Below are 27249 nucleotides of genomic sequence, written 5' to 3'. Positions count from 1 at the left end.
TCCGACGCAGGATACTCGAATGGCTCACTTTAGCCAGATTCGGTACTAATTTTGCCGACCCCGGAAGGATGACAGGCTGAGTGAACCCACCCTTTGTTATTTATGACATGGCAGGGGCTTGAACTCATAACCTTAAGGTCTTAAGCCAGCGACTAATTAAGTAAATATATTTAGTAAGATAAATATTTCTTGAATAATTAGAATATACAGTATGTTGAAAAAGTTTGTGCATCTCATTCCCAAGACATTTTGGATGCCCCTCGGATTGGATTATCCAGGTTGTTATTAGTTTATGGGACACAATTGCCAGTGGAAATAAACTAATTATGTTATCTCAACAGATAATAAGAACAAATCCTCACATGTGGCCGATTGCAATTTTACTCTTCCCAGTTGGTGTGAGGATTGGTATTTTATTATTGTTTCCAATTTATGCACTTGCTTTTCACAGCCTCGTTATTTTAAAACTTTGTGCATCTCTAATGTATCCTCAAACTAAATTCTGCCAGTACAATGCATTAGTACAATTTATCTTGTGATAATTTTAGGTCAATTTAGGTTAATATTCCCAAAAATTGTTCAAAAAAGAACGATATAAAGAAAATTAGAAAATTCATTTCAGTGGAAAGATAATGGCAAGGAAGTAGTTCTCCAGAGAATTGATTGTTATACACTGTACTCTGAGGAGTTTTTGGCTCAAGTCGTTCACGAACTGGCCGGCCTCTCCTGGCATTCGACTGGAGGTGATTTAGGCAGCAATTTGGAATTTAGCTAATGTGCCCACTATAAGTCGCCGACTCTTCATAAAAGACATCATGGGATATTTTATGAACATCTGCTAATGCTATCAGATGGAAAACCCCTGTAGGACTCCCTCCACCAGAGGAAAGAGACACTGGAATGCAACACACTTCCTGTGAAGCACCAAACTGTCAGTTTATAGTCAGGTCACGAAACAAACTCGGGCCAAGTACTCTACCTTTGCTGCACCCTGCTGGATCTAGTCATACAAAATACAGTCTGTATTTCCCCTTTAAAGATTCATCAGTGAGAGAAACACTAATTATTTTAAAGTTTTGGAAAGGAAGCTCTTAAAACTGAAGTTCACCATTAAAGTGAGTGTTCTGAAACCCACAAGTCCTGTTTTGTATTCAGAATTATTTTTGTATTGCTCTAAAGCTCATGGAGGACATTGTACAACTCCCACTTCGTCCTCCACAAGGACATTCCCTGCATGCACGCTTGTGTGTATGTTTGAAAATCATCTTAAAAAAAAAAAACTAGATGGGCCAATCAATCAAATTTTGCCTAACCCCTCCCCACCATTAGGAAATTATCTATGTTTGTGTGTGTGTGTGTGTGTGTGTGTGTGTGTGTGTGTGTGTGTGTGTGTGTGTGTGTGTGTGTGTGTGTGTGTGTGTGTGTATGTATGCCTAAAGATCATTGAAAAAAAATGAAAAAGAGCAATCAGAGATTGCAAACTCTTGCCAGAACTTGTTTTGTGTGGTGTTTAGAATGGGATTAAAATAAATTCAATTCAAATCAAATGGAAGACCAAATCGGTACAGCCCTGCATTGTTCAGGTACAGAGTAATCAGAAGGAACCCAAACAAGCAAAAAGCAAAGATGAAGTCATCAGGAGGAATCTGGATAGGATTCACATTTCAGCTGCTGCTGCTCCTCTACTCTCAAACCCATCCAGGCACAGCCAAGTGAACCTTGTTTCAAAAAACATAAAATAAAATAAATATATCCAAAAAATAAAAAGAACCCAGATCAAAAAAATTAATAATTCTGGCTGCCAGACCATGTATCCGATCAAGTTGAAATTTAAAACATTTATTCCCCATCATGACGAGATCATAATTGTGAAGTTTCACATCGATTGATTAAGCGGTTCTAGAAAAAATACATTATTTAATATTTTCTTCAATCCAATATGGCTGCCAAACCATGTGACCTATCATTTATTTCTTAACAAACTTGTACGCCCAAGGCTTGGGGAACATTCGTGTGAAGTTTCCCCTCGATCTGTCCAGCAGTTCTGGAGAAGAAGATTTAGATAGGTTTTAGGGTAAATCCATTATGGCTGTCAAACCATGTGACCTATGATGTCATATGTATGAACCTTTTGTTCCTCATGGATAGGTAGGTGGTCATACATGTAAAGGTTCACCTTGATCCGTTTAACCACTTCAGAGAAGAAGATTTTTGAAGGTTAAAAAAAAACCAAACAATATGGCTACTGAATCACGTGACCAATGACGTCATTTTTTTTTTCTGTGGACCATTTTATCCTGAGATGACCCTCAAAAATTTTCAAACTGATCACATATAGCGTTCTACATATGCCATTGTAGATTGCAGCAGGAATTTGGAATTTGGCCAGGGTGTCGGTGATACTTTTTGCAAAGGATTTGTGAGATTTTTGCTGTCTACCGACTAATGTCAGCGGACGGGACATTCAGTTTAACGTCCATACGAGGGAATGAGCCGGATGTTCAGATGGGAACACCAACAGACAAACCCATACTTCATTGACAAAGATAGAGAAGGAAACACTTAAACAAGTAGAAAGAGAAATTCAGTTCAAAAACAAGTGCAGAGAAGAAGAGATCAAAAAATGATGTTTTTCAGTCCGTGCATATCAGGAAGCACGATTAAATGATTAACCACTTCTGTAAATGGATGCTGTAGTGATAAATTCAAACAGAATCACAAATTATCATTGTGTATTACAAGAGTTTTATTTGTATTCCCTCCACCACCGAAGATTGATGGAGGTTATGTTTTCACCCCTGTCTGTCTGTTTGGGAACAAAATGTCTCAAAAAGTTGTGGACGGATTCGGATGAAACTTGGTGAATTAGTTGGGTAAGTGACAAGAACAAGCTGATTAAATTTTGATTCAGGTCCGAATCTTAGATCCGACCTATCAGCGGGATACAAAACTTAAACTAATCAGCCTGGCGGAGGTATGCGCTCGACGGAGTGTCCGTTATAGTTCTTCATTTAACGAGCTTTGTCATGATCATCTTGCAGCCATCCCCCCCCCCCAACTTTTTATCCCACACTTCAGCGACTGCTACTGTATGCCTTTCTATATCAGTGCAATGTCAATTTCATATCACATACTGTACTGTGTAAACCCTGATTTCACACTATATTTACAACCATTAATCTTTGTCAGTGCCACAATGTACGAGTACATTGTTTTCAGAGTACTTTTGGTTTGGGCGTAATTGTATCAAGATATTTATAGGAACATGCATGCCTGCTCAGGAAATTGGGTTCATTTGGGATTTGATGTCAAACTAATTCCCTGCTTTGCCTCCACAGTTGGTTTTGATCACTTTCAAATTCTGCGAGCCATTGGGAAAGGAAGTTTTGGAAAGGTGAGAAAAGCTTCACTATGTCTCCAGTGTTGCATATTTAATTTAAGTAGAACTGCAGCGTTTTCAAGTTGGGCATGCGATACTTCGTGCCATGTTTTAAACATTAGTGTTATATTGCCTACTTGATGTTTTGTAGTGTGTAGCATGGAGTGGCATGGTGGTACTGTGCTTGTTAGTGAGTTTTATTGTTTGGGTATGGTCCTCAGTGAGGTTATGTGTGTGTAGTGTGTGTGTTCACTGTATTTATATTTCTTATATCCATACTCTGCAGATATAGCATCAGTGCTGCTGTTAGCAGTCTCCTGGCAAGCACTATTCTGTTGGGTTTGCTCTTGCCTTTCCAACAGTGAGAACAGCAAATTTCACAAGTGTGTCAGTAATAACTCATCTACTTTTCATCAAAAGAGAAGATAGGTTGTAATGCTCGTGGGTTGGTGCCCTGATAAACATCCATCCAAAGGATGGCACACTCATTACCCTGCGGCACACTCATTACCCTTTCTGCGAAACACCAATCACAGTTTTATAATTGTGTTGAGAATTGAACCCAGACTAAGCTACCTCTGCAGTATGTGTGTGTGTGTGTGTGTGTGTGTGTGTGTGTGTGTGTGTGTGTGTGTGTGTGTGTGTGTGTGTGTGTGTGTGTGTGTGTGTGTCATTGCTATCTCCATATGCGAATTTCAGAAGGTGGAAAAGAACCCTCCCAGGTAAGTATCCACCTACCTCAGCTTCGGTAAGGGTAATCATGATTCATGGACCAATTTGTGAAGTTTTCTTGTTCTCAAAGTTTTGTTCCAAGGGCTCTTTTGGGGATTGGTCACTGAGGTCCGGACAGCTTCCAACAGCAGTTTGTTTGTCGTAATATTCCCAGGGATGATTTTTAAGATCTCTGTTCAGTTATTTTTTTTTATCATTCCCATTGCTCTAATTATTATCACACGTACAATTTCGGCGCTATTCAGCTTCCAGGATCTTTTCACTTCATTTTTGAGATTTTGGAATTTCGTTATTTTCTTGATTTCTGCACTATTTAGGCCAAAATTGTTGGGTGCTAACACCTCAATTAGGAATGCTGTCTTTTTCTTTTTGTACCTCAGTGCTAGATCCAATTGCAATGCTTTGTTTTCTCTGTTCACGCTCATCGGGATTTTTCGGTTGTATGTGAGCATTACTTCCTTGTTTTCAGTGATTGCTTTTGGTTCGTGTTTCATTATTTTTGTGGAACTGGGATATTGAGAGTTTTGTGGATGTGCCAGTAGATTACTCCACATACCTTGTTGTGCCTTTGGGTGTACAGCTGTTCTGACATGAGTATTTTTTTACATTCCAATCGTCAGTGGCTCATACTTTCTGTTTCTAACTTGCAGAACCTACACTTGTCCAGTTTTCTCAGTCCCACCATTTTCTTAAAGCCATTGGTGTAGTGTCCTTGGTATTGGCCATTTATAATGAGTCGTTCTCCATCTCAGTTGAGCTGACCCCTTCTTCGTCATTCCAAAGAGCCTCCAAAATGTTGAACTCTTTCTTTTTTTTTTAATACCTTCCTGCTATTTTATCATTTTCCCACTTGTTAATGTATAATCTGTTGATACTGTGTTTCGTTTTATATTTTTATTTTGTCTTTTTTTCAGTTTCATGTGTCACATCTTCCATGCGCACCTTTCTTTGGAATTTTTTTTCAAGGTGGGTTAGGGATACCTTCTCTGGTTTTGTTGCCTTCGTGTTTGCTTGCAAATTGGATTCGGTAGTCTGTTAAACTTTTCATGTATTCGGCCAATCCTACTGTTGTCATTCTCTGCACTTGGTTGAGTTCCATTGGGCCGCTACCTCCTTCTCGTCGAAACAGTTGTATTGTCGAGATGCATTGATTTTTTGTGGAACATTTTGTAGATGGTGATGATTTTCCTTGTTTTTATATCAAATTTATTGAAATCTGATTGTGTCCAGTTTATTATCCTGCAGCTCTCCTGGAATACTGGTATTGCAAGTTGGTTTATGGCTTTCATTTTGTTCCTTTGAAAAAGGTATGTTTTCAGGATCAGCCTCGTTCTATGCAGGTATTCTTTGGCAATGGTTTGTGCATTTATTTGTGACATATTTGGTGGCCCTCTTCTACTCCAAGGTATTTGTATGATGCTTCGTTTTCTCGTTCCTGTATTGTTGCAAGGGATGGGTTTTTGCAATCACTTCTGTTTGTGTGTCTGTCCGGGCCATAACTTTTTCTTTTTTTTTACCATTTGAGCTTTTGTCATAAATTTTTCAAAATAAGCTTTATTATGAGAATGTGGAGAAGGCAAATGAACAAGTTGGTAAAAAGGTTAAAAGGTCAAAGGTTAATGTCACATAAAATCATCAATTTTCATTCAATTGGCCTGAAATTGTAAGAATTTGCATATTGGGTCACTGAATTAGTTCACCAATCAATAGCTGGAAGCCATTTTTTTTAGATTAAAAGGTCAAAGGTCAATAAGGTCACATAGAATCGTCAATTTGTATTCAATTGACTTGAAATTTGAACAGGGTTTGCATATTGGGTCACTGAATTGGTTCACCCATAAAACACGAGAAGCTGATTGTTTTAAGGTCAAAAGGTCAAAGGTCAAAGTCACAAAATCGTCAATTCCATCTGATTGACTTGAAATATGAGCTGGATTTTCATATTGGGTCACTAAAAATTATTGCCTTTGAGGTCAAAACGTCAAGTTCGCCTAAAATAGTCAATTTTTATTGGTATTTTTACCTCTGCCACCGAAGGTGGAAGGAGGTTATGTTTTCACCCCTATCTATCTGTCTGTTTGTCTGGTTGTTTGTGTGCAGGACAACTCAAAAAGTTGCGGATGGATTTGGATGAAATTTGGTGGGCAAATTTGGTGTTTGACAAGCACGAATTGATTCCGTTTTGGTGAAGATCCGAATCCAGATCCGGATACGAGAATTTTTTTTAATTTTAAAAGTGATTCTTCATCATTGAGAAAATGGGGCCAAATAAAGCATGATATTTCAAAAATTTATTGGGCCTAATATGTTCTACTTGATGAGGCATTTTGTGGCAGAGGTATGTCCTTTACCGAGTGCCTTTCCAGTTTTCAGTTGTGTTCGTCATGTTTATCACACAGAAGAGGAAAACGTCCAAATGCAAAGCGGATGCGGATGGGCTTTGCATTTGCAGATGCTTTCTACTTGTTTTGGTGTCAATCTTTATGTTGTCTGTTTTTTTTTTGTCTGCCTTGTACGAATGTACACTTGGCATACTTATCTCGGCCAAATTCTATTTAAAGGTCGTCAGAGTACTGTTTCACTAATTTGAGTTATGTCATTTTTTCATCGTTTGGTGCAAAGAGTTTTAAATCATCCATGTAAAGCAGATGTGTCATCTTTTGTGTCTCTTTGGAAGTTCTCTTATTTGATGTTAGGGTGTATCCATGTCCTTGTTCATTAATGAGGTTGCTCAGTGGGTCTAGGGGCAGGCAAAATAGGAGAGGCAAAAGGCTGTCTCCTCGAAAAATCCCACAATGCACCTTCACCCCTGGTATTTCAATCTTTCCTTCCGACTGCTATAATATATCAATGTGGTATTCCAAAGCTTCATTGCTTTCTCAATCAGTTTGATTATTTTAGGATTGATCTTGTACAATTGCATGCATTTTATCATCCATTAATGTGGAACACTTTCAAAAGATTTTTTGTCATCTATCCATGCTGTGGATGATGGACGATTTGGTTCTCCCCGTATTGCAATTTCCAAGTCTGGCCTTGTTTAGTAGTCAGTGGTCTATTGTTCCTTAGCATCTTCTCTTGAAACCCGCCTGTTCTCGTTCTGAGCCTCCTTCTTGTGTTAGGCGGTGGTACATAATTTCTGTGATGATTCATGTGAGAAGTTTGTATGTTGTTGGTAGAAATGCTATTGGTCTATACTTGTGAGGTCGTTGGGTTTCTTCAATTTTGGAATGAGGAATGTGTTACCTTCTGTGATCCAAGGCCTCCTCCTCTTTGATAAGTTCGTTGAATGCTCGAGCATAGTGATTGTGGAGAGCATCCAGTTGCTTTAACCACAAGTTTGGAATTCCATCATAGCTTGGGCTTTTAAAATTTGGCATTTTTGGTTGCTTTATTTATTTATTTATTTATTCTTCATTAAATATCACTGGAGGTATTTCCTTTAGATGTTATTTTTTTTTTCTTCCAAGTTTTGGATCCAATCTGCCTCTTGTTGTGTTCTTTTGGTTCCTCATATATTCCTTTGCAGAAATTTTCAAGTTTATCCTTATTGGGGGGTTTTGATACGTTTTGCTTTTGTTTCCCAAATTCATGGTAGAATATTTTCGGGTTATGTTCAAACATGTGGTTTTGTTTTCTCCCTTTGTTGTTTTCCTCGTAGTTAAAAAAAATTATTTCCTGCAATCATTTCTATCTTGAGTTTGCTTTGAGCAATCATAACCTTTAGGTTTTCATTTCTGATTTTATAAATTTTTTTTTAATTTTTTTGGATTCTCCTTATTTGCATTGGACTTCGATCTCCCCTTATAAATTGTTGTATGTATTTGTCCTCTTTCTTTTTCAGTTGCTCCCTTTGTGTCTCTTGCCTCTGTTTCCATGGTGGTGCCTGGTCTCTGTCTGGATGTGCTCTTCTTGCGATGTTGTTTTCCTGTTACTTTTTCTTGTACGAGCAGTGCTGCTGCAAAGCTCACAGTGTTGAGTTCCTTTAATGGCGATGATTTTGGTCCCAATCTGCTGAATGCTTTGTTGATTCTCCGAACTCGTATTTTTGTCAGTTGGTTGTTTTCTATTTTTGGGATAGTTGTGGTCTTTCCCCGAGTGGTGTCAATCTCATCTCCACTATTTTTTTTGTCAGCTTTTCTTCCAGTTTTCGCTGCTCCTCATCATCATCCTCCTCCCTCCTCCTCCTCTCCTCCACCCCTCTTTTCCCCTCTGTCCTTCTGCCCGTTATCATCGGCCATTCTTGGTTTCATCCCCGTCATTTGTGCAAGTGTTTTCACTCGGTCCACGACTCTAAGTCGGGTCTGTTCCCCCTTACCTTCAGGGTGGTTCTGTGTCTCCTTCCCCTCTATCTCACCTCACCTTCACCACTGTATCCCCAGTGACGCTCCATATTCCAAACCCTGCCTTAGTCGCATACCCCCTTCCTGCGCCATTGAGGCCACTTTTCCTCCATCCCTCTGTCCAACCCCTGGCGAACCCTCAGCTCCCATCCTCCTCATATCTTCTTCAGTTTGTATTCTAGCCTTCACTGTTATCTGTTTTATTTTATGTTTATTTTGGAATTTATATGCCGTTGATACAACTTTTTTGAATTTGTGGTATGGCACCGTCGCTGCTCTGGTGGCCAATGTGGTCTTCTTCAGCTGGTCCATGAATCTAGCTCCCCTAACGATGACCCCCCCCCCAATCCCCACCATTTATTTGAATAGACTTTACAGTGGAGAATGGCTCCCTTCTCCTCTATGTTTCAACACTTGTTAGCTCACCTGGAACTTAGTTCCAGGGAGCTTATGGGATTGCGCGTCATCCGTCTGTCCGTCCACCCGTCTGTCTACATATACTTGCAACTAAACTACACACACAATTTTGATGAAACGTTACCACAGTGTTCATCACCATGCATGTACCAAAGTTTGTTCATGGCATTAAAAAAATCAGGTCCTTAGGTGGTCTGTGGGGGTTGCCCCCCAATATATATATATATATATATATATATATATATATATATATATATATATATACATATATATACATATATATATATACACATATATATATATATACACATATATATATATATATACACATATATATATATATATATATATATATATATATATATATATATATATATATATATATATATATATATATATATATATATATATATATATACACATATATATATATATATATATATATATATATATACACATATATATATATATATATATATATATATATATATATATATATATATATATATATATATATATATATATATATATATATACACATATATATATATATATATATATATATATATATATATATATATATATATATATATACACATATATATATATATATATATATACACATATATATATATATATATATATATACACATATATATATATATATATATATATATATATATATATATATACACATATATATATATATATATATATATATATATATATATATATATATATATATATATATATATATATATACACATATATATATATATATATATATATATATATATATATATATATATATATATATATATATACACATATATATATATATATATATATATATATATATATATATATATATATATATACACATATATATATATATATATATATATATATATATATATATATATATATATATATATATATATATATATACACATACACATATATATATATATATACATATATATATATATATATATATATATATATATATATATATATATATATATATATATAAAATATATTGTTGCGGATTCGCGCCCGCCGGCGTGCTGACGGCCACGTAACTCGAATCGCGGCACGTCGCCCACCGGACGGACAATCCAGTCGTGACCCTCTCGGACTAACGCCGGGAACCAGTCACGGGTGGACCTTTCGGTCTCACCGCGATCGAGCCAATCAGCCCCCGCGTGGGATAGGGTTGCTCGCCAAATTCGACCTACCTAAGTACCCACGCGGAGGGTAGACCGGGCGATCGCACCTCGCCGCAGGTCGACTTCGGACACGGGCCACTTAAGCGACCCGTTCCGTACTATCGGGATAACCGAGCGGTGTTATCGTCGACCTCGACGGTTCGATTAATTATCGGGCGTATTCAGCCCACTACCAACCCTTTACGTGAAGCAAGATGAGGATTCAATGAAGGAAATGACGAAGCGAAGCGGGAAACAGTTCAACACAAAGCACATTTATTCGCGACGAAGGGAAAGCACACATATTCAATTCCACCAAAAGCACACAGAAAAGAAAAACACAATTCAATTTACACAAAAAGCAAATGCGACAATGCAGATCTAATACCGATTACACGAGCACACGGCAACACTTATACAATTTTACTTCACAGACGGCGCCGACAACACATACCCAAAACCAAGGAAAGAATACCCTCAAGGATGAGGCGGGCCTGAGGCCGAGACCGGGTCGGGCCTACCCGTCTGGTGATGAGACGCGGAGCGGCGATGGTGCCTCAACTCCGCGGGCCTCGCGGACAGTGTCTGGTAGGGGGTGGGAAAGGGGCCCCCTTGGTCGCACTATCTCAGCGCGGGGGGAAACAGGAGGGGGTTGCTGATGCTCGGGGTATAGAGGATTTTTATTGCCCCGCGACGAGCGTCTCCACCTCGGCCAGGTCGCGCTGTCGGCCTCCCTGGGGTGCAGCTCCCTGCACGACGCGAGCACCCCCTCGTCTGCCCTCGCCGCCTCTCCACAGCTCCGTCCCCTCCGCTCCGACTCCAACGCACACGACGACCAGCTCCTTCTTGCCAACTCCACCGCCCGCGAAGTCTTCACTCTCTGTTCCCTCTCGACTCTAATACTCACTGGACTGACGAACACGGTCGCTTATATCAGCCCCGTGGCTTCGCCCTCTCATCTTTGACCCCCTCCCTTCGACCTTTCACCTCGCTCCCCATTGGCCCGAGAAAAAGTGGGCGTGAATGCTTTTTGATCCATAAATTTGCATATATCGATCGCCCTCCAACGCCCTGGGGGCGGGGCCAATTCGCCCCTCGCTTACCGATTGGACGGCAAAAAGTGGGCGTGTCGTTTTTGATCCGTTTTTGAAGCACAAAATCCGTGATTTTGTACACGCTGTTCGGCGCGCGCCCTGCACGAGTCCAACACCGGTACCCACAAGCGGCGCAAGAACGGTGGCGATGCGACGGTTGCGAGGTGTGACGTGAAGGTCGTGGCGGTTGTGGTGAAGCGGCGTTGTGGTTGGTGGTTGATGTTGTGGTTGTGGTGGTAATCATGGCGGTTGGTCCAAAATAAAGATAGTAAAAGAAAAACGGCTATCCTGAAGAGTCGCAGCACGCATAAATGACATGTATTCCCACTAGACAACGGGTTTGGGCCTAACTACACATGTACTTACCGAGATACCTCACCTAAGGGACCTGAATGGTGGTTTGCGAATTTGGTAACCACAACAATATATTTGCTTTCTTCTCAGAAACTACACATGCAATTCTGATGAAACTTGACCACAACCTTCATCACCCGTGATGTACCAAAGTTTGTTCACGGTATTAAAAGAAAAATTGTGATCTGAGGGGATCTATTGAGGGAGTTTATGGGGGGTGTCCCCCCAAAGAGGTATTTGCTTTCTTTTCAGAAATGATACACACAATTCTGATGAAACTTGACCACAACCTTCATCACCCATGATGTACCAAAGTTTGTTCACGGTATTAAAAGAAAAATTGTGATCTGAGGGGATGTATTGAGGGAGTTTATGGGGGGGGGTGTCCCCCCAAAGAGGTATTTGCTTTCTTTTCAGAAATGATACACACAATTCCGATGAAACTTGATGACAACCTTCATCACTCATGATGTACCAAAGTTTGTTCATGACATTAGAAAAATTGGGGTCTAAGTAGGTGTAAGGGGGGCGTTGCCCCCCAAAATATGTATTTGCTTTCTTCGACGAAACTCCACACAATTTTGATGAAACTTGACCACAACCTACATCACTCGTGATGCACCAAAGCTTGGTCTCACCATTAAAAAAGGGTCCTTGGGGGTTTACAGGGGGTTTGCCCCCCAAAAGAGGTATTTGCTTTCTTCTGTGAAACTGAACACACAATTCTGATGAAATTTGACGACAACCTTCATCACCGATGATGTTTGTTCACTTAATTAATACTAATATACTACTAATAAAAAAACAATTTACAACTAATATCCTCATGATAAAAACAAAATAAACTCGAGGGGGAGCACTCGGTAGAGTGCAAAACCTCCGCCGCCAATACTGCTAGGTCACTCAAGTGAACCTGATATCCTATTCATTCAATTTGACGTCAACAGTGCTCACAGAGTTATAGTTTGCAACTTTCCCTTTTACTTTTAACTTTTACAAACTCATTTCATTCGTCATAACAAGATTCCTTGAGACAGAAATTGATTTTACATGGGTATATCCACCTGAAGTTCCAAAATCAGCCGCAATTATAATTTTGGCATGTTTTTTTTTATTAGAAATCACTTATAACATGTAGAAATGCAAAAAAAAAAAAATCGTGGAAATTTTGTTGAAAAAAAAGTTTCAAAATTTTCTGGGTTTTTTTTTTTTTCTCTAAAAATTTTTTTTTGGCGGGGGGGTTGGAAATCACTTAAAAATGTAGAAATGCAAACAAAAAAAATTTTAAATATTTTTTCAAAATGGCCGCCATAGCGGCCATATTGGACTTTGGACCAAATCCAAAATCTAATGGCATGGTCCTTGGACCATACCTAATCCCCCACCAAGTTTCGTCAAAATCCGTCGAGTTTTTCCGTAATACTAATCACAAATAAACAAACAGGGGTGAAAACAGTAACCTCCGTCCATCTTAGATGGCGGGGGTTAAAAAAACACAAATCAGCATATGGTCATTGATACTAATAATATTAACAACAATAATAAGTAGTATGACTTGGCAAGAATAATACCGAATGTATAATCCCCATGCTGGCCCAAGCACCTCTGGGCTTGGTGAAAGGTAAGCTCATGCTCCTGCAGCACAGCAAGACGGTAGGTATGCAACAAGGCTGTGAAGACTGAAAATTTGGTCCAGCGGGTCCACGAGTTTCACCAAACAGGGGAAGCGTTATTAGATGGCCAACAAGTACTATTCAGTTTCGTAATTATTCATTTATTCTCGACGCTTCCCCTCAGCCTGTACCAACTGCCATCCGAGGGTGGGCTGAGCAATTTTAACACTCACTTGCATACACACTCACTTCCTATGGCTGGGTCAAATTCATTGTCGCTTGAACTTTACACCTGATTGATGGGCTCGTTCACAAAGGGGAGTGAGAACATGAAGAAGAGAGACTATTTTAAGGGGCACACCGTGGATAGTTGGAAGTGGAGTTTGTGAAATTCAGAGACAATATAAGTGCAAGAGATTTGGGCAGTGAAGGAGGTACAGTGGAGATAGAGAAAATAATTGAGAGGAGAGGGTTCATGCCCAGCTTTTTGCAGTTTGTTCATCTGGTAGCTGGGGGACCACATCGGCGTGTACTCCATTTTACACAAGGCTTGCATGGGTTCCCCTTGGAATATATTTAGTTTCTTGTGAACCAGTTTTCAAATGTTTAACCAAACGAGTCTTTTTTTTTGTCACATTTAATTGTATTTTTCACTTGTTACATTTGAATTGCTAACGTCATCAAATTTTGGATTTCTTCATCATGTTTTATTGGTTTGTGGGCGCCAGCAGTGACCACTATTTTCGTTGTGTCTGTGTGTCTGTTTGTGACTCTCTCCAGAGCATAGCTCCGTGACGTTTGATGCGATCTTGATGAAACTTGGACACAAGCTAGATATCATGGTCTAGTTGTGTCTTTTTGTATGAGGGGCGTCCCATGCCCCTTGTGGGCGGAGCCACGCCCACTTGAACTTCTTATTTATTTTTATTTTTTCTCTCGATTTTTTTTTTTTCTCACAATTTCATTTCCTCGAAGCTGTGCATAATGTCCATAAGTACAACATATAAAAAAATCCGATTTGATTTGGTCAATTTTGATGGAAGAGATAGGTTTTTACGGAAGGGCTTCCTCAAAAGCTTCCACTTTGATGGAAATTTCATTTTTTTATTCAAGACTGGAATCCAACTTTTGTGTTTATGTGTTTCTATAACTACCAATTTTGTGGCAATTTAAAGCTTCCACAAGCTGGATCTAACTTTCAATTAACTTCCACTTTGGTGGAAATTCCTAATGTCAGGCTTTTCAGGCCCAATTTCAGGATTTCAGGCTTTACTAAACACTGCAATCAATTTCAGCGTTTAGGTGTTTAACTAACTTTCACTTTTGTGGCTTCCACAAGCTGGATCTAACTTTCAATTAACTTCCACTTTGGTGGAAATTCCTAATGTCAGGCTTTTCAGGCCCAATTAAAGGATTTCAGGCTTTACTAAACACTGCAATCAATTTCAGCGTTTAGGTGTTTAACTAACTTTCACTTTTGTGGCTTCCACAAGCTGGATCTAACTTTCCATTTTACTTCCACTTCGGTAGAAATTGTGTTTTTTATTAACAATAATGCCCGCGAACCATCGTCGCCTCCCGGCTTGTTCAATTTCATTTCCAGTTGGTAACCGGAGTCTTTTTAATCTGAGCAATCCACAAGTAGGTTTGGAATTGGTACCTTTAAAGAACCTAGAAATCATGGCTTTGTTTCATCTCCGTGCTTTGCGAACAAATGTACGTCGCAATCCCCGTTATACAGATGGTGAATTGTTTTACTGTCACTGACATGTGGAGATATGGGAAAGGCTTCTCGTGAACGTATGACTGAATGCAAAGACATGAACATTAATTTGAGTGAAGAAGTTTTTCTTTAAGACAAACAGCATTAAGAGAAACAAACACCTTTGCTCCACTTGTTGAAGAACAGAATTCAATGAACTCTTCGCTTTTTGACAAATTAAGGAAAATGAATGATTCGCTTACTGATAAAATGAGGCCAATGAATGATCCACTTATTGGAAAATTGAGGCCAATGAAGTCTTAGTTATGTATATTAATAACACAAAAGATAACTAGAAGGGCACTCGGTACAGCGCATACCTCCGCCACGTAATGCCTGATCCATGAGAACATATCGGGCTCAATCAATACATTTTTGAGATATCGTTCTATACACAGACATAACAGAAGTAAATAGACACCATGATTTAAAAAGAATTTATTTATTTAACTCTTGAAGAACATTTGATCCATTTTAATACGTACATGAGTATTTTGTAGACTTGTCATTTGTAGATTTCAGCGCTTTTACTTTTTCAGGCATAGAACTAACGAGTTCTGAAATTTTCTCTTGTGGGATTTCTGCCCAGGCTTCATGCAAACAGTTTAGCAATTCTGACCGTGATGTTGGTTTCCTGGAATTTTTGCTGCACAGCTCGATCCAATATGGCCCAGAGGTGTTCAATGGGATTCATGTCAGGAGACTGACTTGGCCATGGAAGCCGCTTGATCCCATTTCTGTCCTGCCATTGTTTGGTCTTCTTTGCAGTGTGGCATGGAGCTCCATCTTCCATGAACAGAGTGTTATTTTTGACCATCTGACCAGTGGAGAATATGGGGAGAAGTCCATCCTCAAGGATATAAATGTATATTGTGAGGTTGATGTTGCCAACGCACTCCACAAGCTCTGACCGACCAGCGCTCCAGATTGCTCCCCACACCTTCACTGTAAAACCACCGTGTTTGACAGTTGGCTGCAATCGGTTCAAAGAGAACTCTTGACTGGGAAGTCTCCAGGTCCATATACACCCACTGTCAGAAAATTGAGCACATTGGGACTCATCTGAAAAAAATTACAGTCTGCCAAAACTCCAAGGGTCTGGTGGCCATCTCGTCAGCCCACTTCTTTCTCCTTTGAATGTTGGCTGGTCTAAGAAGAGGTTTTCTCCGAGCTGCCCTCCCATAGTAGCCCAGTTGATGAAGGTACCGTACAGCAGTTCTTGAGCTAACTTGGACCTCCTCTGCAACATCTGCTGCCTTGCAACGGGGAGTTTTCTCAATGGATCGTTTGACAGCTCGGAGACACCTTTCTGAGGGCCCATATCGACCAGTTAGCTGTGCTGTTAGCACGGTTAGCTGTGGATTCCTTGCCTTCGCTGGTGAATTGCACAATCACCCAATTGATCGTAGAAAGCGGAATGCCAAGGTTCTGAGCTATCTGACGCTGGCTGACTCCACCTTCCGATTGGCCACCAATTCGTCCTCTTTGAATATTGCAACGGTCGTGTGCTCCCTGGGTTCGAGGCATAGTTAATTGTCACACAAGACTCAGAAACTCGTTTCTGCAAATAAATAGTTGAATATCAGTACAAATCGCTGAATAAAACTTGCTTTATATAGATGAAGTGAATAAATTTAAGGTGTCTATTTACTTCAGTCATGTCTCTGTACAATATCATTTTTGGTCCTATCAATGGTGAAGAATCACTTAAAAAAATTCTAGTAGTCGGATCTAGATCCGGATCTTCACCAAAATCTAATCAGTTCGTCCTTGTCACACACCGAACCTGTCCACAATTTCGTCCGGATCCATCCCAACTTTTTGAGATATCCTGTACACAGACAAACTGAAAGACAAACAGACAGCAAGGGGTGAAAACATAACCTCCTTCACCTTCGGTGGTGGAGGGATTAAGCAAAGTAAATTTGTGAATCATGCACCACATATGCTTCACCAGTGGGAAAGACTTGTTTTTGTTTTCCACATTGTCTAATAATATCCACAGATATCTGCAACCACTTCACAAGAATGGATGCCTTCATGATACAATTATGCTGCTTGGTTCCTGTTCCATTCCTGCACCGCCACTTGGGCCTCGTCATCATCACTGAAGTTTCATTCTTCTTTCATTGGGTCAAACAGATAAAAAAAAATCTGACTGCGCAAGATTTAGACTCTTAAGGTTGGTTGGGTACCAGTCCAAAACCAAGGTCCTCAGGGCACTACGCTGTAGCCCTCGCCATGTGTGGGCACCTATTGTCATGTTGCAGAATAACCGGTCTTGTCACCGGTCGTGTGTCCTTCGCGTAGTTGAGTAGAGTAGAGTAGTTGAGCTATTGGTGGCATCCTGGCAAAATTCAAAAGCTCCTGCTCTAACCTACAGGAGGCATCATCAGCAGCACAGCTGCACTCACAGCAAATGATGCTACCCACAGCCATGGTGGCTGCATATGAAAGAAGAGGAAGAAAAAGAATGCCGGTGCTCATTGCCCCCACGATGCTTTGTGCCTCTTGCTGAGTTCATTTTTCTTCGAAGAACTGTGAAGTATGTTTCACTTGTCGCTGATTCACTGAACACATCGAAGTGGGTCACAAGAATGCTCTTCCGGTGAACAGAATATTGTCAGCATCATATTCTTAAAACTTGGACACGACTTGAACTTTTAAATTATTGATGATGTGTGTTTCCATTGCATGGATGTTTTTAAGCTCACCTGGAAGATAGTTCCGGGGAGTATATGGGACGGTACGTTGTGTCGTCCATCCGTTCGTTGTCCCTGCTCTCCCCCCCCCCCACCCCCCACCCCAAGAGAGGTATTTGCTTTCTTCTCAAACTACACATTCAATTCTGATGAAACTTGACCACAACCTTCATCACCCATGACGTACCAAAGTTTGTTCATGACATTAGAAAAATCGTGGTTGAACGAGATTTACAGGGGGGGGGGAGAGGGGGGTTGTTGCCCCCCAAAATAGGTATATCCTATAACATTGGTTCATTGGCAGGTACATATTGCTGACTCCATCCCATGTTGACTTCCTCCTCAGTATCATTATTCTACCAGGTGAGCTCCCAGGGGTATTGCCCCGATGTTTTACCCTCAGGTTCGTGATGCTGAACAAATGTTTCATTTGTGGTGATCATATGTACTGCCTTTTCCTTCACTTGAGAGGGCTCTGGCACATTTGCAAGCGTCGTATTCATCAGTGTGTTGATCAGTAAGTGTTTTTGTCACACGCTAGGCCACACACATTGCAGAAACCCAGACTTTGGTGGATTATGGCGTCGATTGTCCCATGAGACGGATCTACGATAGCAGCTTTGTCGTCATGTATCGACAATGCCTATCCTCGCATATTAGTCTATCAATCCTGTCTACATTTTCCTCTGTGGCAGCAGATACGAATCGCCCAGGCCTTTGTTCATCTCACACACTCGTCTGTCCTTTTGGAAACCGCTCACACCATTTGTACACATTTTTCTGACATGCATTCCGAAGATTGTCACATGGTTTTACACCTTCACTGATTCAAAAAACCCCCCAAATGACTCTTCACTGCTCTGTAACGGTGCACTCATGTGATAGGGCAGCAGTCATTGCAGCAGGGTTACTGTCGTCACATGTGGGGAGGTTGGGCACTAAGTAGTCAACAATGACTCACACTTGTCCCTGCAATATCGCACATGATCCAATTATATTAAACACATGCACTATTAGCGATAGTAACATTCACTTTATTTATTGATGTGTGTGTGTGTGTTTGTTTTGTACTTGGGACTTAAAAAAAGTGTTTTTGAGCTTCCAAGATTAGCAAGTGAAAGATTGTTTAAAACCATGGAAAATACAAGAAGAAAAAGAGCAATCGGAGATTGCAAACCATCACCAGTACTTCTTTTGAGTGGTGTATTTTTATAGGTTTTAGGGTAAATCCAATATGGCTGCCAAACAATGTGACCAATGACATCATATGTGTGAACCTTTTGTTCCTCATGGACAGGCAGTCATACATGTAAGGTTTCACCTCAATCTGTTCAGCCACTTCAGAGAAGATTTTTGAAGGTTTTAAAAAGCAAGCTCGAATGAGCTGAGGTCCTCGTCCTCTGAATGATGACGTCATAAAAACGAATATGACGTCATTGTGATGTATCAAGTCAGGTATGGGAGCATGTGCCAGAACAGCGCGTCGCTGCGTCCATTTTCCACCGGTACTCCAGGGGCCTCCGTCTGGCCATCCCCCAGGCAGATGCCAGGCCCATCCCCATCTCCTTGAGATGGTCAACCTGCTGCAACCACGAGGCACGTGGTCGGCCCATTGGCCTCCTCCACTCACGAGACTCCCTCACTGAGAGAATCTGGTGAGCAGGATCAGCGTCAGGAAAACGAGCCACATGTCCATACAGCCGCAACTGACGCTCACGGACCATGCAGGGAACAAATCTCATCCGAGTCTCTCTCTCAGCAACCGCTCGTTGGACACAAAATCTGACCAGCGATAGCCAAGGATTCTCCGAAGAGACCTGGTACCAAAGGAATTAAGTCTCTGTCTCAGATCCTTGGTCAGAGTACAAGTCTCACATCCATAGAGCAACACTGGAAGCACCAAGGACCTGAAGACTCGGACTTTCGTCCTCCCGCACAGGTACCGGCAGTGCCACACACCATTATCCAGTGAATCCATGACTCCCCAGGCCCGACCCAGACGTCTATTGACCTCTGACTCACAGCCAGCAGAGACATGAATATCACTGCCAAGGGAAGTGAATATCTCCACGACCTCAACATCCTCACCACAAACAGACACAGACGACAGCAGCATCCAAGATGACACCGAAAGCCTGGATCTTAGTTTTGACCCAAGAAACCCGTAATCACAGCAGCTCCGACTCCTCATTCAGCACCTCGAGGGCCCCCAAGAGGATGTCTAAAGTCTCCAAAGATGACTGCATCATCTGCGAAATCAAGGTCCGAGATCTTGACATTCCCAAACGATGCACCACAGCTTGATCTCTCTGACATCCTCCCTAAAATCCAGTCCATACAAGTGCATACAAGTTGTGGGGGCTAGTACACACCCCTGACGAACTCCAGTAACAACTGGAAATAAGTCAGAGATGGTACCACCACACTTCACAGCACTCTCATTACCAGAGTAGAGTTCAGACATCAGATTGATCAGTTTTGGTGGCATCCCACGAAGACCAAGAATCCTCCAGAGGACATCCCGATTCACTGAATCAAACGCTCTACAGAGATCAACATAGGCTGCAAGCAGCCCCTGCCGAAACTCTCGTCTACGTTCGGTGAGGACCCGAAGAGCAACGATACGGTCAATCGTTGACCTCTTTGGTGTAAAGCCTGACTGCTCTGGACGCTGGTGCTCAAGCAGATGATGGCGAACCCTATCGAGAATTATCCGAGCAAAGACCTTGCCCGGCACTGCGAGCAGCGTCACCCCTCGGTAGATGTTTCAGTCTTGGCGATCACCCTTCCCTTTCCAGAGAGGGACAACAAGGCCCCTCTTCCAGTCAGTTGGGAGGATGCCTGTGTTCCAGGCAGAGCACAAAACTGCAGCATTTCCACCAGCCTTGAAAAGTTCAGCATGGATGCCACAGATCCCTGGAGCTTTACCCTGTTTCAACCGGTTCACCGCAGCCCGTGTTTCCACAAGCGAAGGTGGACCACAGTTGATTGGAGGGTCAGCAACAGGGATTGCAACACCATTGACGTCCAACTCGACAGCTGGTGGATCAGCCTGGTACAACCGCTCAAAGTAACCGGCCCAGCGGGCCTTCACTTCAGACTCCTCTGTCAAGAGCCTACCACTCTCTGCTCTAACTGCAGTACACCGAGGGATGGGCTTGGATGAACGCAATGCGCGAATTCCCCTGAAAGCGGGACGAGATTCACCTGTCCACAGGTGATGCTCTACCCCCTCACAGATTCCTCGCACATAGGCCTCCTTGTCCACCCTTAGTGCACGTACAGTTTTATGCCTCAGCTCCCTGAACAGCTCAGCTCTGCCATTCAGCTTGGCCCTGCGACTCTGGTCAATGGTATCCAGTGTCCCTTGAGAGACAAAATTCTTCTTTGCCCTGCGGTGAGTTCCAAGACATCCACCGGCAACATCAAGGACGGTGCTCTTGATGGTAATCCATAACTCTTCAGGACCCCCCAAAGCACCCAGACCCCCCAAGTGTCCACTCAGCCTGTTCGCAAACTCCTCAGCTACTCTCTCATCCCTGAGCTTGCGAACATCCAGCCTAGGCTGGGATGGTACCATTCTCCAGGATTTAAGGTGCAGCTTTAGAGTTGCTACAACAAGCCGGTGGTCAGTTTTGAGGAACTGAGCACTCCGGTAGATCCTGCAGTTCTGGATCATCCTCCAACGACCGTCAATGAGGACATGGTCAATCTCCTTTGCCACACCGCCAGCGTTGGAATACCAAGTCCAGCGATGAGCTTGTAGGCGCTGAAACCATGAACCAGCCACCCTAAGTCCATGACTTGTTGCAAAGTCAAGGAACTTAGTGCTGTTCTGGTTCATAGTTCCTGACCCATGGGGACCAACACACACCTCATAACCATCCCTATCAGTTCCAGTCGATGCATTGAAATCCCCCAAGACTAGAAGTGTCTCGCGTCTGGGGCACTGATCTACCACAGACTCGAGTGGGGCATAGAATGTGTCCTTCACGGTGAGGTCACTCGCCTCAGTCGGAGCATAAACAGAGACCAGGGAAATGACACCTAAGGAGTGACGAATCCTTAGTCTCATAATACGCTCGTTGACCGGTTTTACCTCAATTATCATTGGTGTCAGCTTATTGGTCACAGCTGCAGCAACTCCTTGGGTATGGTAACCATCAGAGCGACCAGACCAATAGTCGGTGTAACCACCCACTATTATCTCGCCGCAATCCGGTCTCCGAACCACAGAGAGTGCTACAATACCAATGTCCAAACGCTTGAGCTCAGATGATAACAGAGACAGGTAATCATCCTCTCTTAGGGATAGGACATTCCAGGCACACACCCGTCGGGACCGCCTCAGGTTAACCCAAGGAGACCGCCGTCTGGTGGACGACACCTCAGCACCACTCCGACACACTCTCCCGCAATCTGACCCAGGGAGGTTACCCCGTGGTTTCCCTCCTTTCATCAAAGATTGGGGGTCCCGAAGGCTTTTCCCCAATCCCGTCATCCGGTGAGCTGCCCTGCGAAGGAAAGCTGCACAGGAGGTACTCCCACGGAGTGGGTTTTCACATTTTTTTGCGTTTGTGTGTTTTGTGGAATGAAGGGTTTTACGGTGGCCGGAGTGCAAATCCTGCCACCAACCTCCTAATAAGAAGTAACCCAACTGCAGGAGGACGTCCGCAGACACAGTTGGGCACGAGATATGGATGGCCGTTGGCTCACAAGGAGCTCCTCCGCCCTTTGACAGGTTTTGTTTTTAATCCTGCTGGGTGTCCATACCGAAACACCCTCCTCACCAGAAAACCTGGTGGGGGAGACGGTTTAGTCGCCGACAACCTGACCATGGAACAGGTTAGTACAGGTTTACATGATACCTGTTGCAGGTCACAGATCTGACCTGACCTGACCTGACCTGATGTATCAGGTTTGCGATAAATTATCTGTGCTAATTGCCGGCTTGATTCCCACCAGCAAAATTCAAACAGCTTGCCTAAAAAACACTATGGCTGCCAAATCACATGACCGATGAAATCATGAATTTTTTTTTTTTCTTCTGTGGACCATTTTATCCTGAGTTGACCCTCAAAAATTTTAATTCTGATCGGATGTGGCGTTCTCCATATGCAATTATGACGTCATTACGAGGGCACCCATGACGTCATAAAAATCACACTCATTCCCCATGATGAGTACTTGCTCCTTGCCAAGTTTCAATTTTTTTCCTTGATGCGGTTTCAGATACAGAGGTCCAAAGTTTTTTTTTAATTTTTTTTTTCCGTTTTCCCAATATGGCTGACAGACCACGTGACCTATGACGTCAAAATTATCATTATGACGTTCTGCATGAGTAGTCGCACTAATGTTGAAAAATTTGTCTCAATCCAACAAGCACTTGTGGAGAAAAACACAAAAGTTCTGTGCGGACAAACAGACAGACACACAGACAGACAGACAAAACAAACGGACCCAACTGCAATACCCTCTCTGAATCCTTCGGCGAATGTAACTAATCCGTTGGTAAAGTACAGATGGCTCTTTCACAGATGGCTGCCTTGTAATCCTTGACAGTGATCTTTGTTTGACCTTTGGTTCAAAGGTTGGAACAGTTGAATGTTAACAAACATGTTGTTTGAGAGGGACACTTGGAGAAAGATGGGCTAGGGAAGGACGCACGGTCTGATGGACAAGAATGAGAAGCTGAAACTTGGAAAACGATGGGCTTGGGGAGGTTTAATGGGGTAGAAAAGATCATGGTTTTGGATGGTTGAGGGGATTGGTTTTTGCACTTTTTTATGTAATGCGGTGATGTTAGCCGATTCCAAGCAGATAGAAGATGATCGAGGGCAAATTCTAGGGTCAGCAAGAAATAGAGCATGTGCTGGAGTAGCAGAGCAGGTTTATTAGGACACGTGAGCTGATGCCGTCCAGTTGCAGAATCAGAGTCGAGGATTGCCAGAAACTTCTCCACCTTCTCAGGTGCAAAAGACAAAGTCTAGGGTAGGACGGGCACAGATAGTGGGAGGTTATTGGGGGCACAAGATTTGGAAACGAACACAGAATTGAGGAATTCGGCCTTCTCGGCCTGAGTGGAGTCGGCTGTGGTGCCGTTTGAAGAGCGGGAAGGGTTGGAAGGGGAGCATACACCAGAGACAGACTTAAAAAGGTGCCACCAGGTGTTAGAGGAGGGAGACAAGTTTGAAAGTTCAATCTTGAGGTTGGACATATGTTGTTTTCTGGCTGTCCTGAGGGTAGACGCACACTTGTTGTGGGCTTTGTGGAATGATCTGAGGTTGCCTTCAGTCGAATTTGCCTTCCATGAAGATGTGGCAAGTTGTTTCAAGGCAACTGCCTCATCACAGACTTTGGTGTTCCATGGGTGGGAGGATGGGTAAGACAACTGGCGACAAGGTGGGATGCATCTGTTCATAAGCTAGAGTAGGTTTCTCTGGAAGAATTCCCAGGCTGAGTTAATATCAGGCGTGGCAGATATAGCATACGAGTCCGGAAATGAGATGGCAGCTTGTAGTCCCTGCCAGTCTGCCTGAGTGAACTGTCAGACTTGCCAACGCTGAGGTGGCTCTCTGATAAATAGCCAGAGAGATGTTGACTCTGACAAGCACATCATCAGATGAACCAATTGGAGCAGATGAACAGCAGGGGTCATTATCAGGGAAGTTGGTCATCACCAAGCCCAGAAGGGAGGATTTGCCATTGCCAGAAATCTTAATTGGAAAGTTTACAGATTGAGTCGGTACCGTGTAGTCACAGAGGTCCTTTGCTAAAGTGCCATTGCTGGTGAGAGAGGTACCAACACCCAGCCAATTGGCATGGTGACAATGAAAATCACCATATATGAGGAAGAGAGAGTTGCGATGAGTGGTTCAATGTTGGTCTGTGTTCAGGCCTATCAAATCAGAGGACATAATAGCCAGGGAAAGGCACAAAGGAGTTAGGGACGTTCTGTGGGAAAAAGGATTCTGTGAAACAGATGATGTCCAGTTAGTTTATCAGCAGTGGCCTGAATCAAGAGATCTGCCAGGTTGGAGCGGAGGCCTCGGGTGTTTGAGGTTCACACAGTTTGAGACAGGGGAGGAGTTGTTGGCAGGGTGCAGCAATTCGGAAAGGAGCTCGGAGAGAGGGTGGAATGGGGGGGGCGGAGCTAGGAAGTTTCAGGACAGAGGGAAGAAGCTGGGAAGATGCAGGATGGCAGTGAGGCAGGGAGGCATTGCTGGAAGAGTGGAGGGTGGAGCTAGAGGGATGCTAAGAGGGATTGGGTGGGGTGAGGAAGAAGATGGGAGAGGGTCGGGTGATGGGGAAAATGGGATGGGGGGGGGCAATGGGGGAGATGTGAGGGGATGGTGTGAGCGGAAAGCTTTAAGGGGGTTGCATGAAGGAGATGCAGAAAGATGAGACATGAAGTGGAGGGCTGTTGAAGAGTGGGACACAGAGAACGGGTGCGGTTGTAAGGTTGTGGAAATGTGGGAGATGTTGGGCAGGGTGCTGATATGGAGGGTTTGACGGTAAATGGACGTGAAGAGGAAATGATTGTCATGTGCAGACAACCTCTGCAAACTCGACGTCTCAAGATTCCTAATCTGGATTTTCGGTGACAGACATCATGGGAGGGGTGAAATGAATGGTTGTTTAAGGCACGGAGGAAAGTGATGCAAATGAGTCCATGATTTTGGAGGAATGTGAATATGGGTGTCCTTCCTGCTCACATTCACTGGTTGACGTTAATGATCCTATGGTATTTAAAAAAAACAAGAGTAGTCCATTGAGTGGTATTTCCCAGCCAATTTCTAAATTATTGCCTCAACTACCTCCGGAAAGAGCAATAGCAAACCGTCCGGTGTATTCTCCGCCGAGTCTGTGCTTCCACAGTACTGACACCCTGGACAGAGCAGCACCATAAGTGGAACACAATGCATTATGAAACTGCCTCTGATTTGATTGCATGTTACATCCGTGTTGTCAATATGCCACACGATCTTCGTGATAACGTACCGGATAATGCACACTGCTGTGATTGATGAAAAATTGGTGATTTCATTTTCTTGTAAGTATGAATTTGCCAACAGTTCTCTCAGAAAATTTCGTCATGAGTCACAGAAGGAAGTTGGTGACACTTCCATAATAATGTCGAAGCAGAAAATTTATGAAATGTTGTGATGATATTAGGTTTTCACTATTAGTACTTGTGTAGTTCAGAGTTGGTTGTTGTAAAAGCGGCCATCTACATATTACGTAAACAAAAATGGTGGAACTTATATAGTCTCCCACCCGCTTTCTCTGCGTTCTTAATACGTCCATTTGGCACCTTAAAGTCAGTCATGTTCTGTGAACCGAGCTATTTGCTTTGGATCAAAAGGACTTCAACCACCGATGTTCAAAGGTTCACCCAGGCAATGATGCCGGAAAGCTCATTGTTTATTGTTTCTTGCACATTAAATGGCTCAGTCCATTGAGTTAACCCAGAACCCACATAAAAGGTATATGAAAGATAGATGACACGAAGGGGAAAATGTCAGCTCAAAGTTTGAGATGAAATTCCAGACGACAGTAACGGGAGCAATAATTAGATAGCTTATTTCTCTTTGAGAGCCTGACTGTCTTGAAAATGATAAGAGGGTTTAGCTGTACAGGTGTATATACCTGTATCACCGCCTGGCCTGGGTCAGCCCAAGTTGCTTTTCCATTCGCATATCTCACAAATCTCACCTTTATTGACTGTTACAACATTTGAATACACGTGGTATAAGTCAGAATAGAGGAAGTTTTGTGCTGTGTTTTTGTTAACACACCTATCCAAATGAATAATCCTATATTTCCAGCAAAATGTCTGAAAAGCACTGTTCAAAAAGAAGTGTGTGCACAGCACCAAGACGTGCAGCTTTGAGGAAGGCTTCACAAATCATTATTTGTCTCTAACCTGTTATCATCGGCATTAAAAGGAATGAATTTTTTGATCTCAAATGAAAAAAAAAAAATAAAAAATGAAGATGTTCTGTTACGGTTGAGATCAACCGCCAATTATTCTTTGCATTCAGGTGTGACGTGGCTCGAATCACTACTGTTAGTACACTTGCTGATGGCTCAGCTACTTGGTATTATGTAAGCTCCTGACCTGTGATGTTGCAACTCGACCTGGGTTGAGTGAAAAGAGATTTTTGGATGCAATCACCATTGGACATTAACCATAATTCCGTTTCTAGCTCGCCTGTTCAAAAAACAGAGAGCTATAGCGATACCCCCAGCGTGAGCATCAGCGTCAGCGTGAGCATCAGCGTCAGCGTGAGCATCAGCGTGAGCATCAGCGTGAGCATCAGCGTCAGCGTGAGTGTCGGCGTGAGCGTCGGCGTGAGCATCAGCGTCAGCATGAGCATAAGCGTCGGCGTCGGCGTGAGCGTCAGCGTCAGCGTGAGCATCAGCGTGAGCATCAGCGTGAGCATCAGCGTCAGCGTGAGTGTCGGCGTGAGCGTCGGCGTGAGCATCAGCGTCAGCATGAGCATAAGCGTCGGCGTCGGCGTGAGCGTTAGCGTCGGCGTGAGCTTCAGCGTCGGCGTGAGCTTCAGCGTCGGCGTGAGCGTCGGCGTCGGTGTGAGCGTCGGCGTCGGCGTGAGCGTTGGCGTGAGCGTGAGCGTGAAAATG

The 27249-nt window shown here is 42.7% G+C and overlaps 1 protein-coding gene across 7 annotated transcripts in view; it reads left to right on the top strand.

The window, feature by feature from the left end:
• The window catches only part of LOC147015919 (serine/threonine-protein kinase 32B-like), a 232001-nt gene that overhangs the window by 86339 nt on the left and 118413 nt on the right, over window positions 1–27249 (top strand). For all 7 annotated transcript variants that reach the window (XM_085848544.1, XM_085848539.1, XM_085848541.1 and 4 more), the window contains one exon: window positions 3339–3394. Coding sequence is in view for 5 of the 7 variants with exons in the window: in XM_085848539.1 (XP_085704665.1) it covers window positions 3339–3394 (56 nt within the window). In the remaining 2 variants the exon portion in view is untranslated. The remainder of the gene's footprint in view (window positions 1–3338; window positions 3395–27249) is intronic.

Source organism: Eptatretus burgeri, chromosome 12, assembly GCF_056783735.1.
Source record: "Eptatretus burgeri isolate ZD-2024b chromosome 12, Ebu_testis_v1, whole genome shotgun sequence".
NCBI lineage: Eukaryota > Metazoa > Chordata > Myxini > Myxiniformes > Myxinidae > Eptatretus > Eptatretus burgeri.
This window is presented reverse-complemented; position numbering and strand designations above follow the sequence as displayed.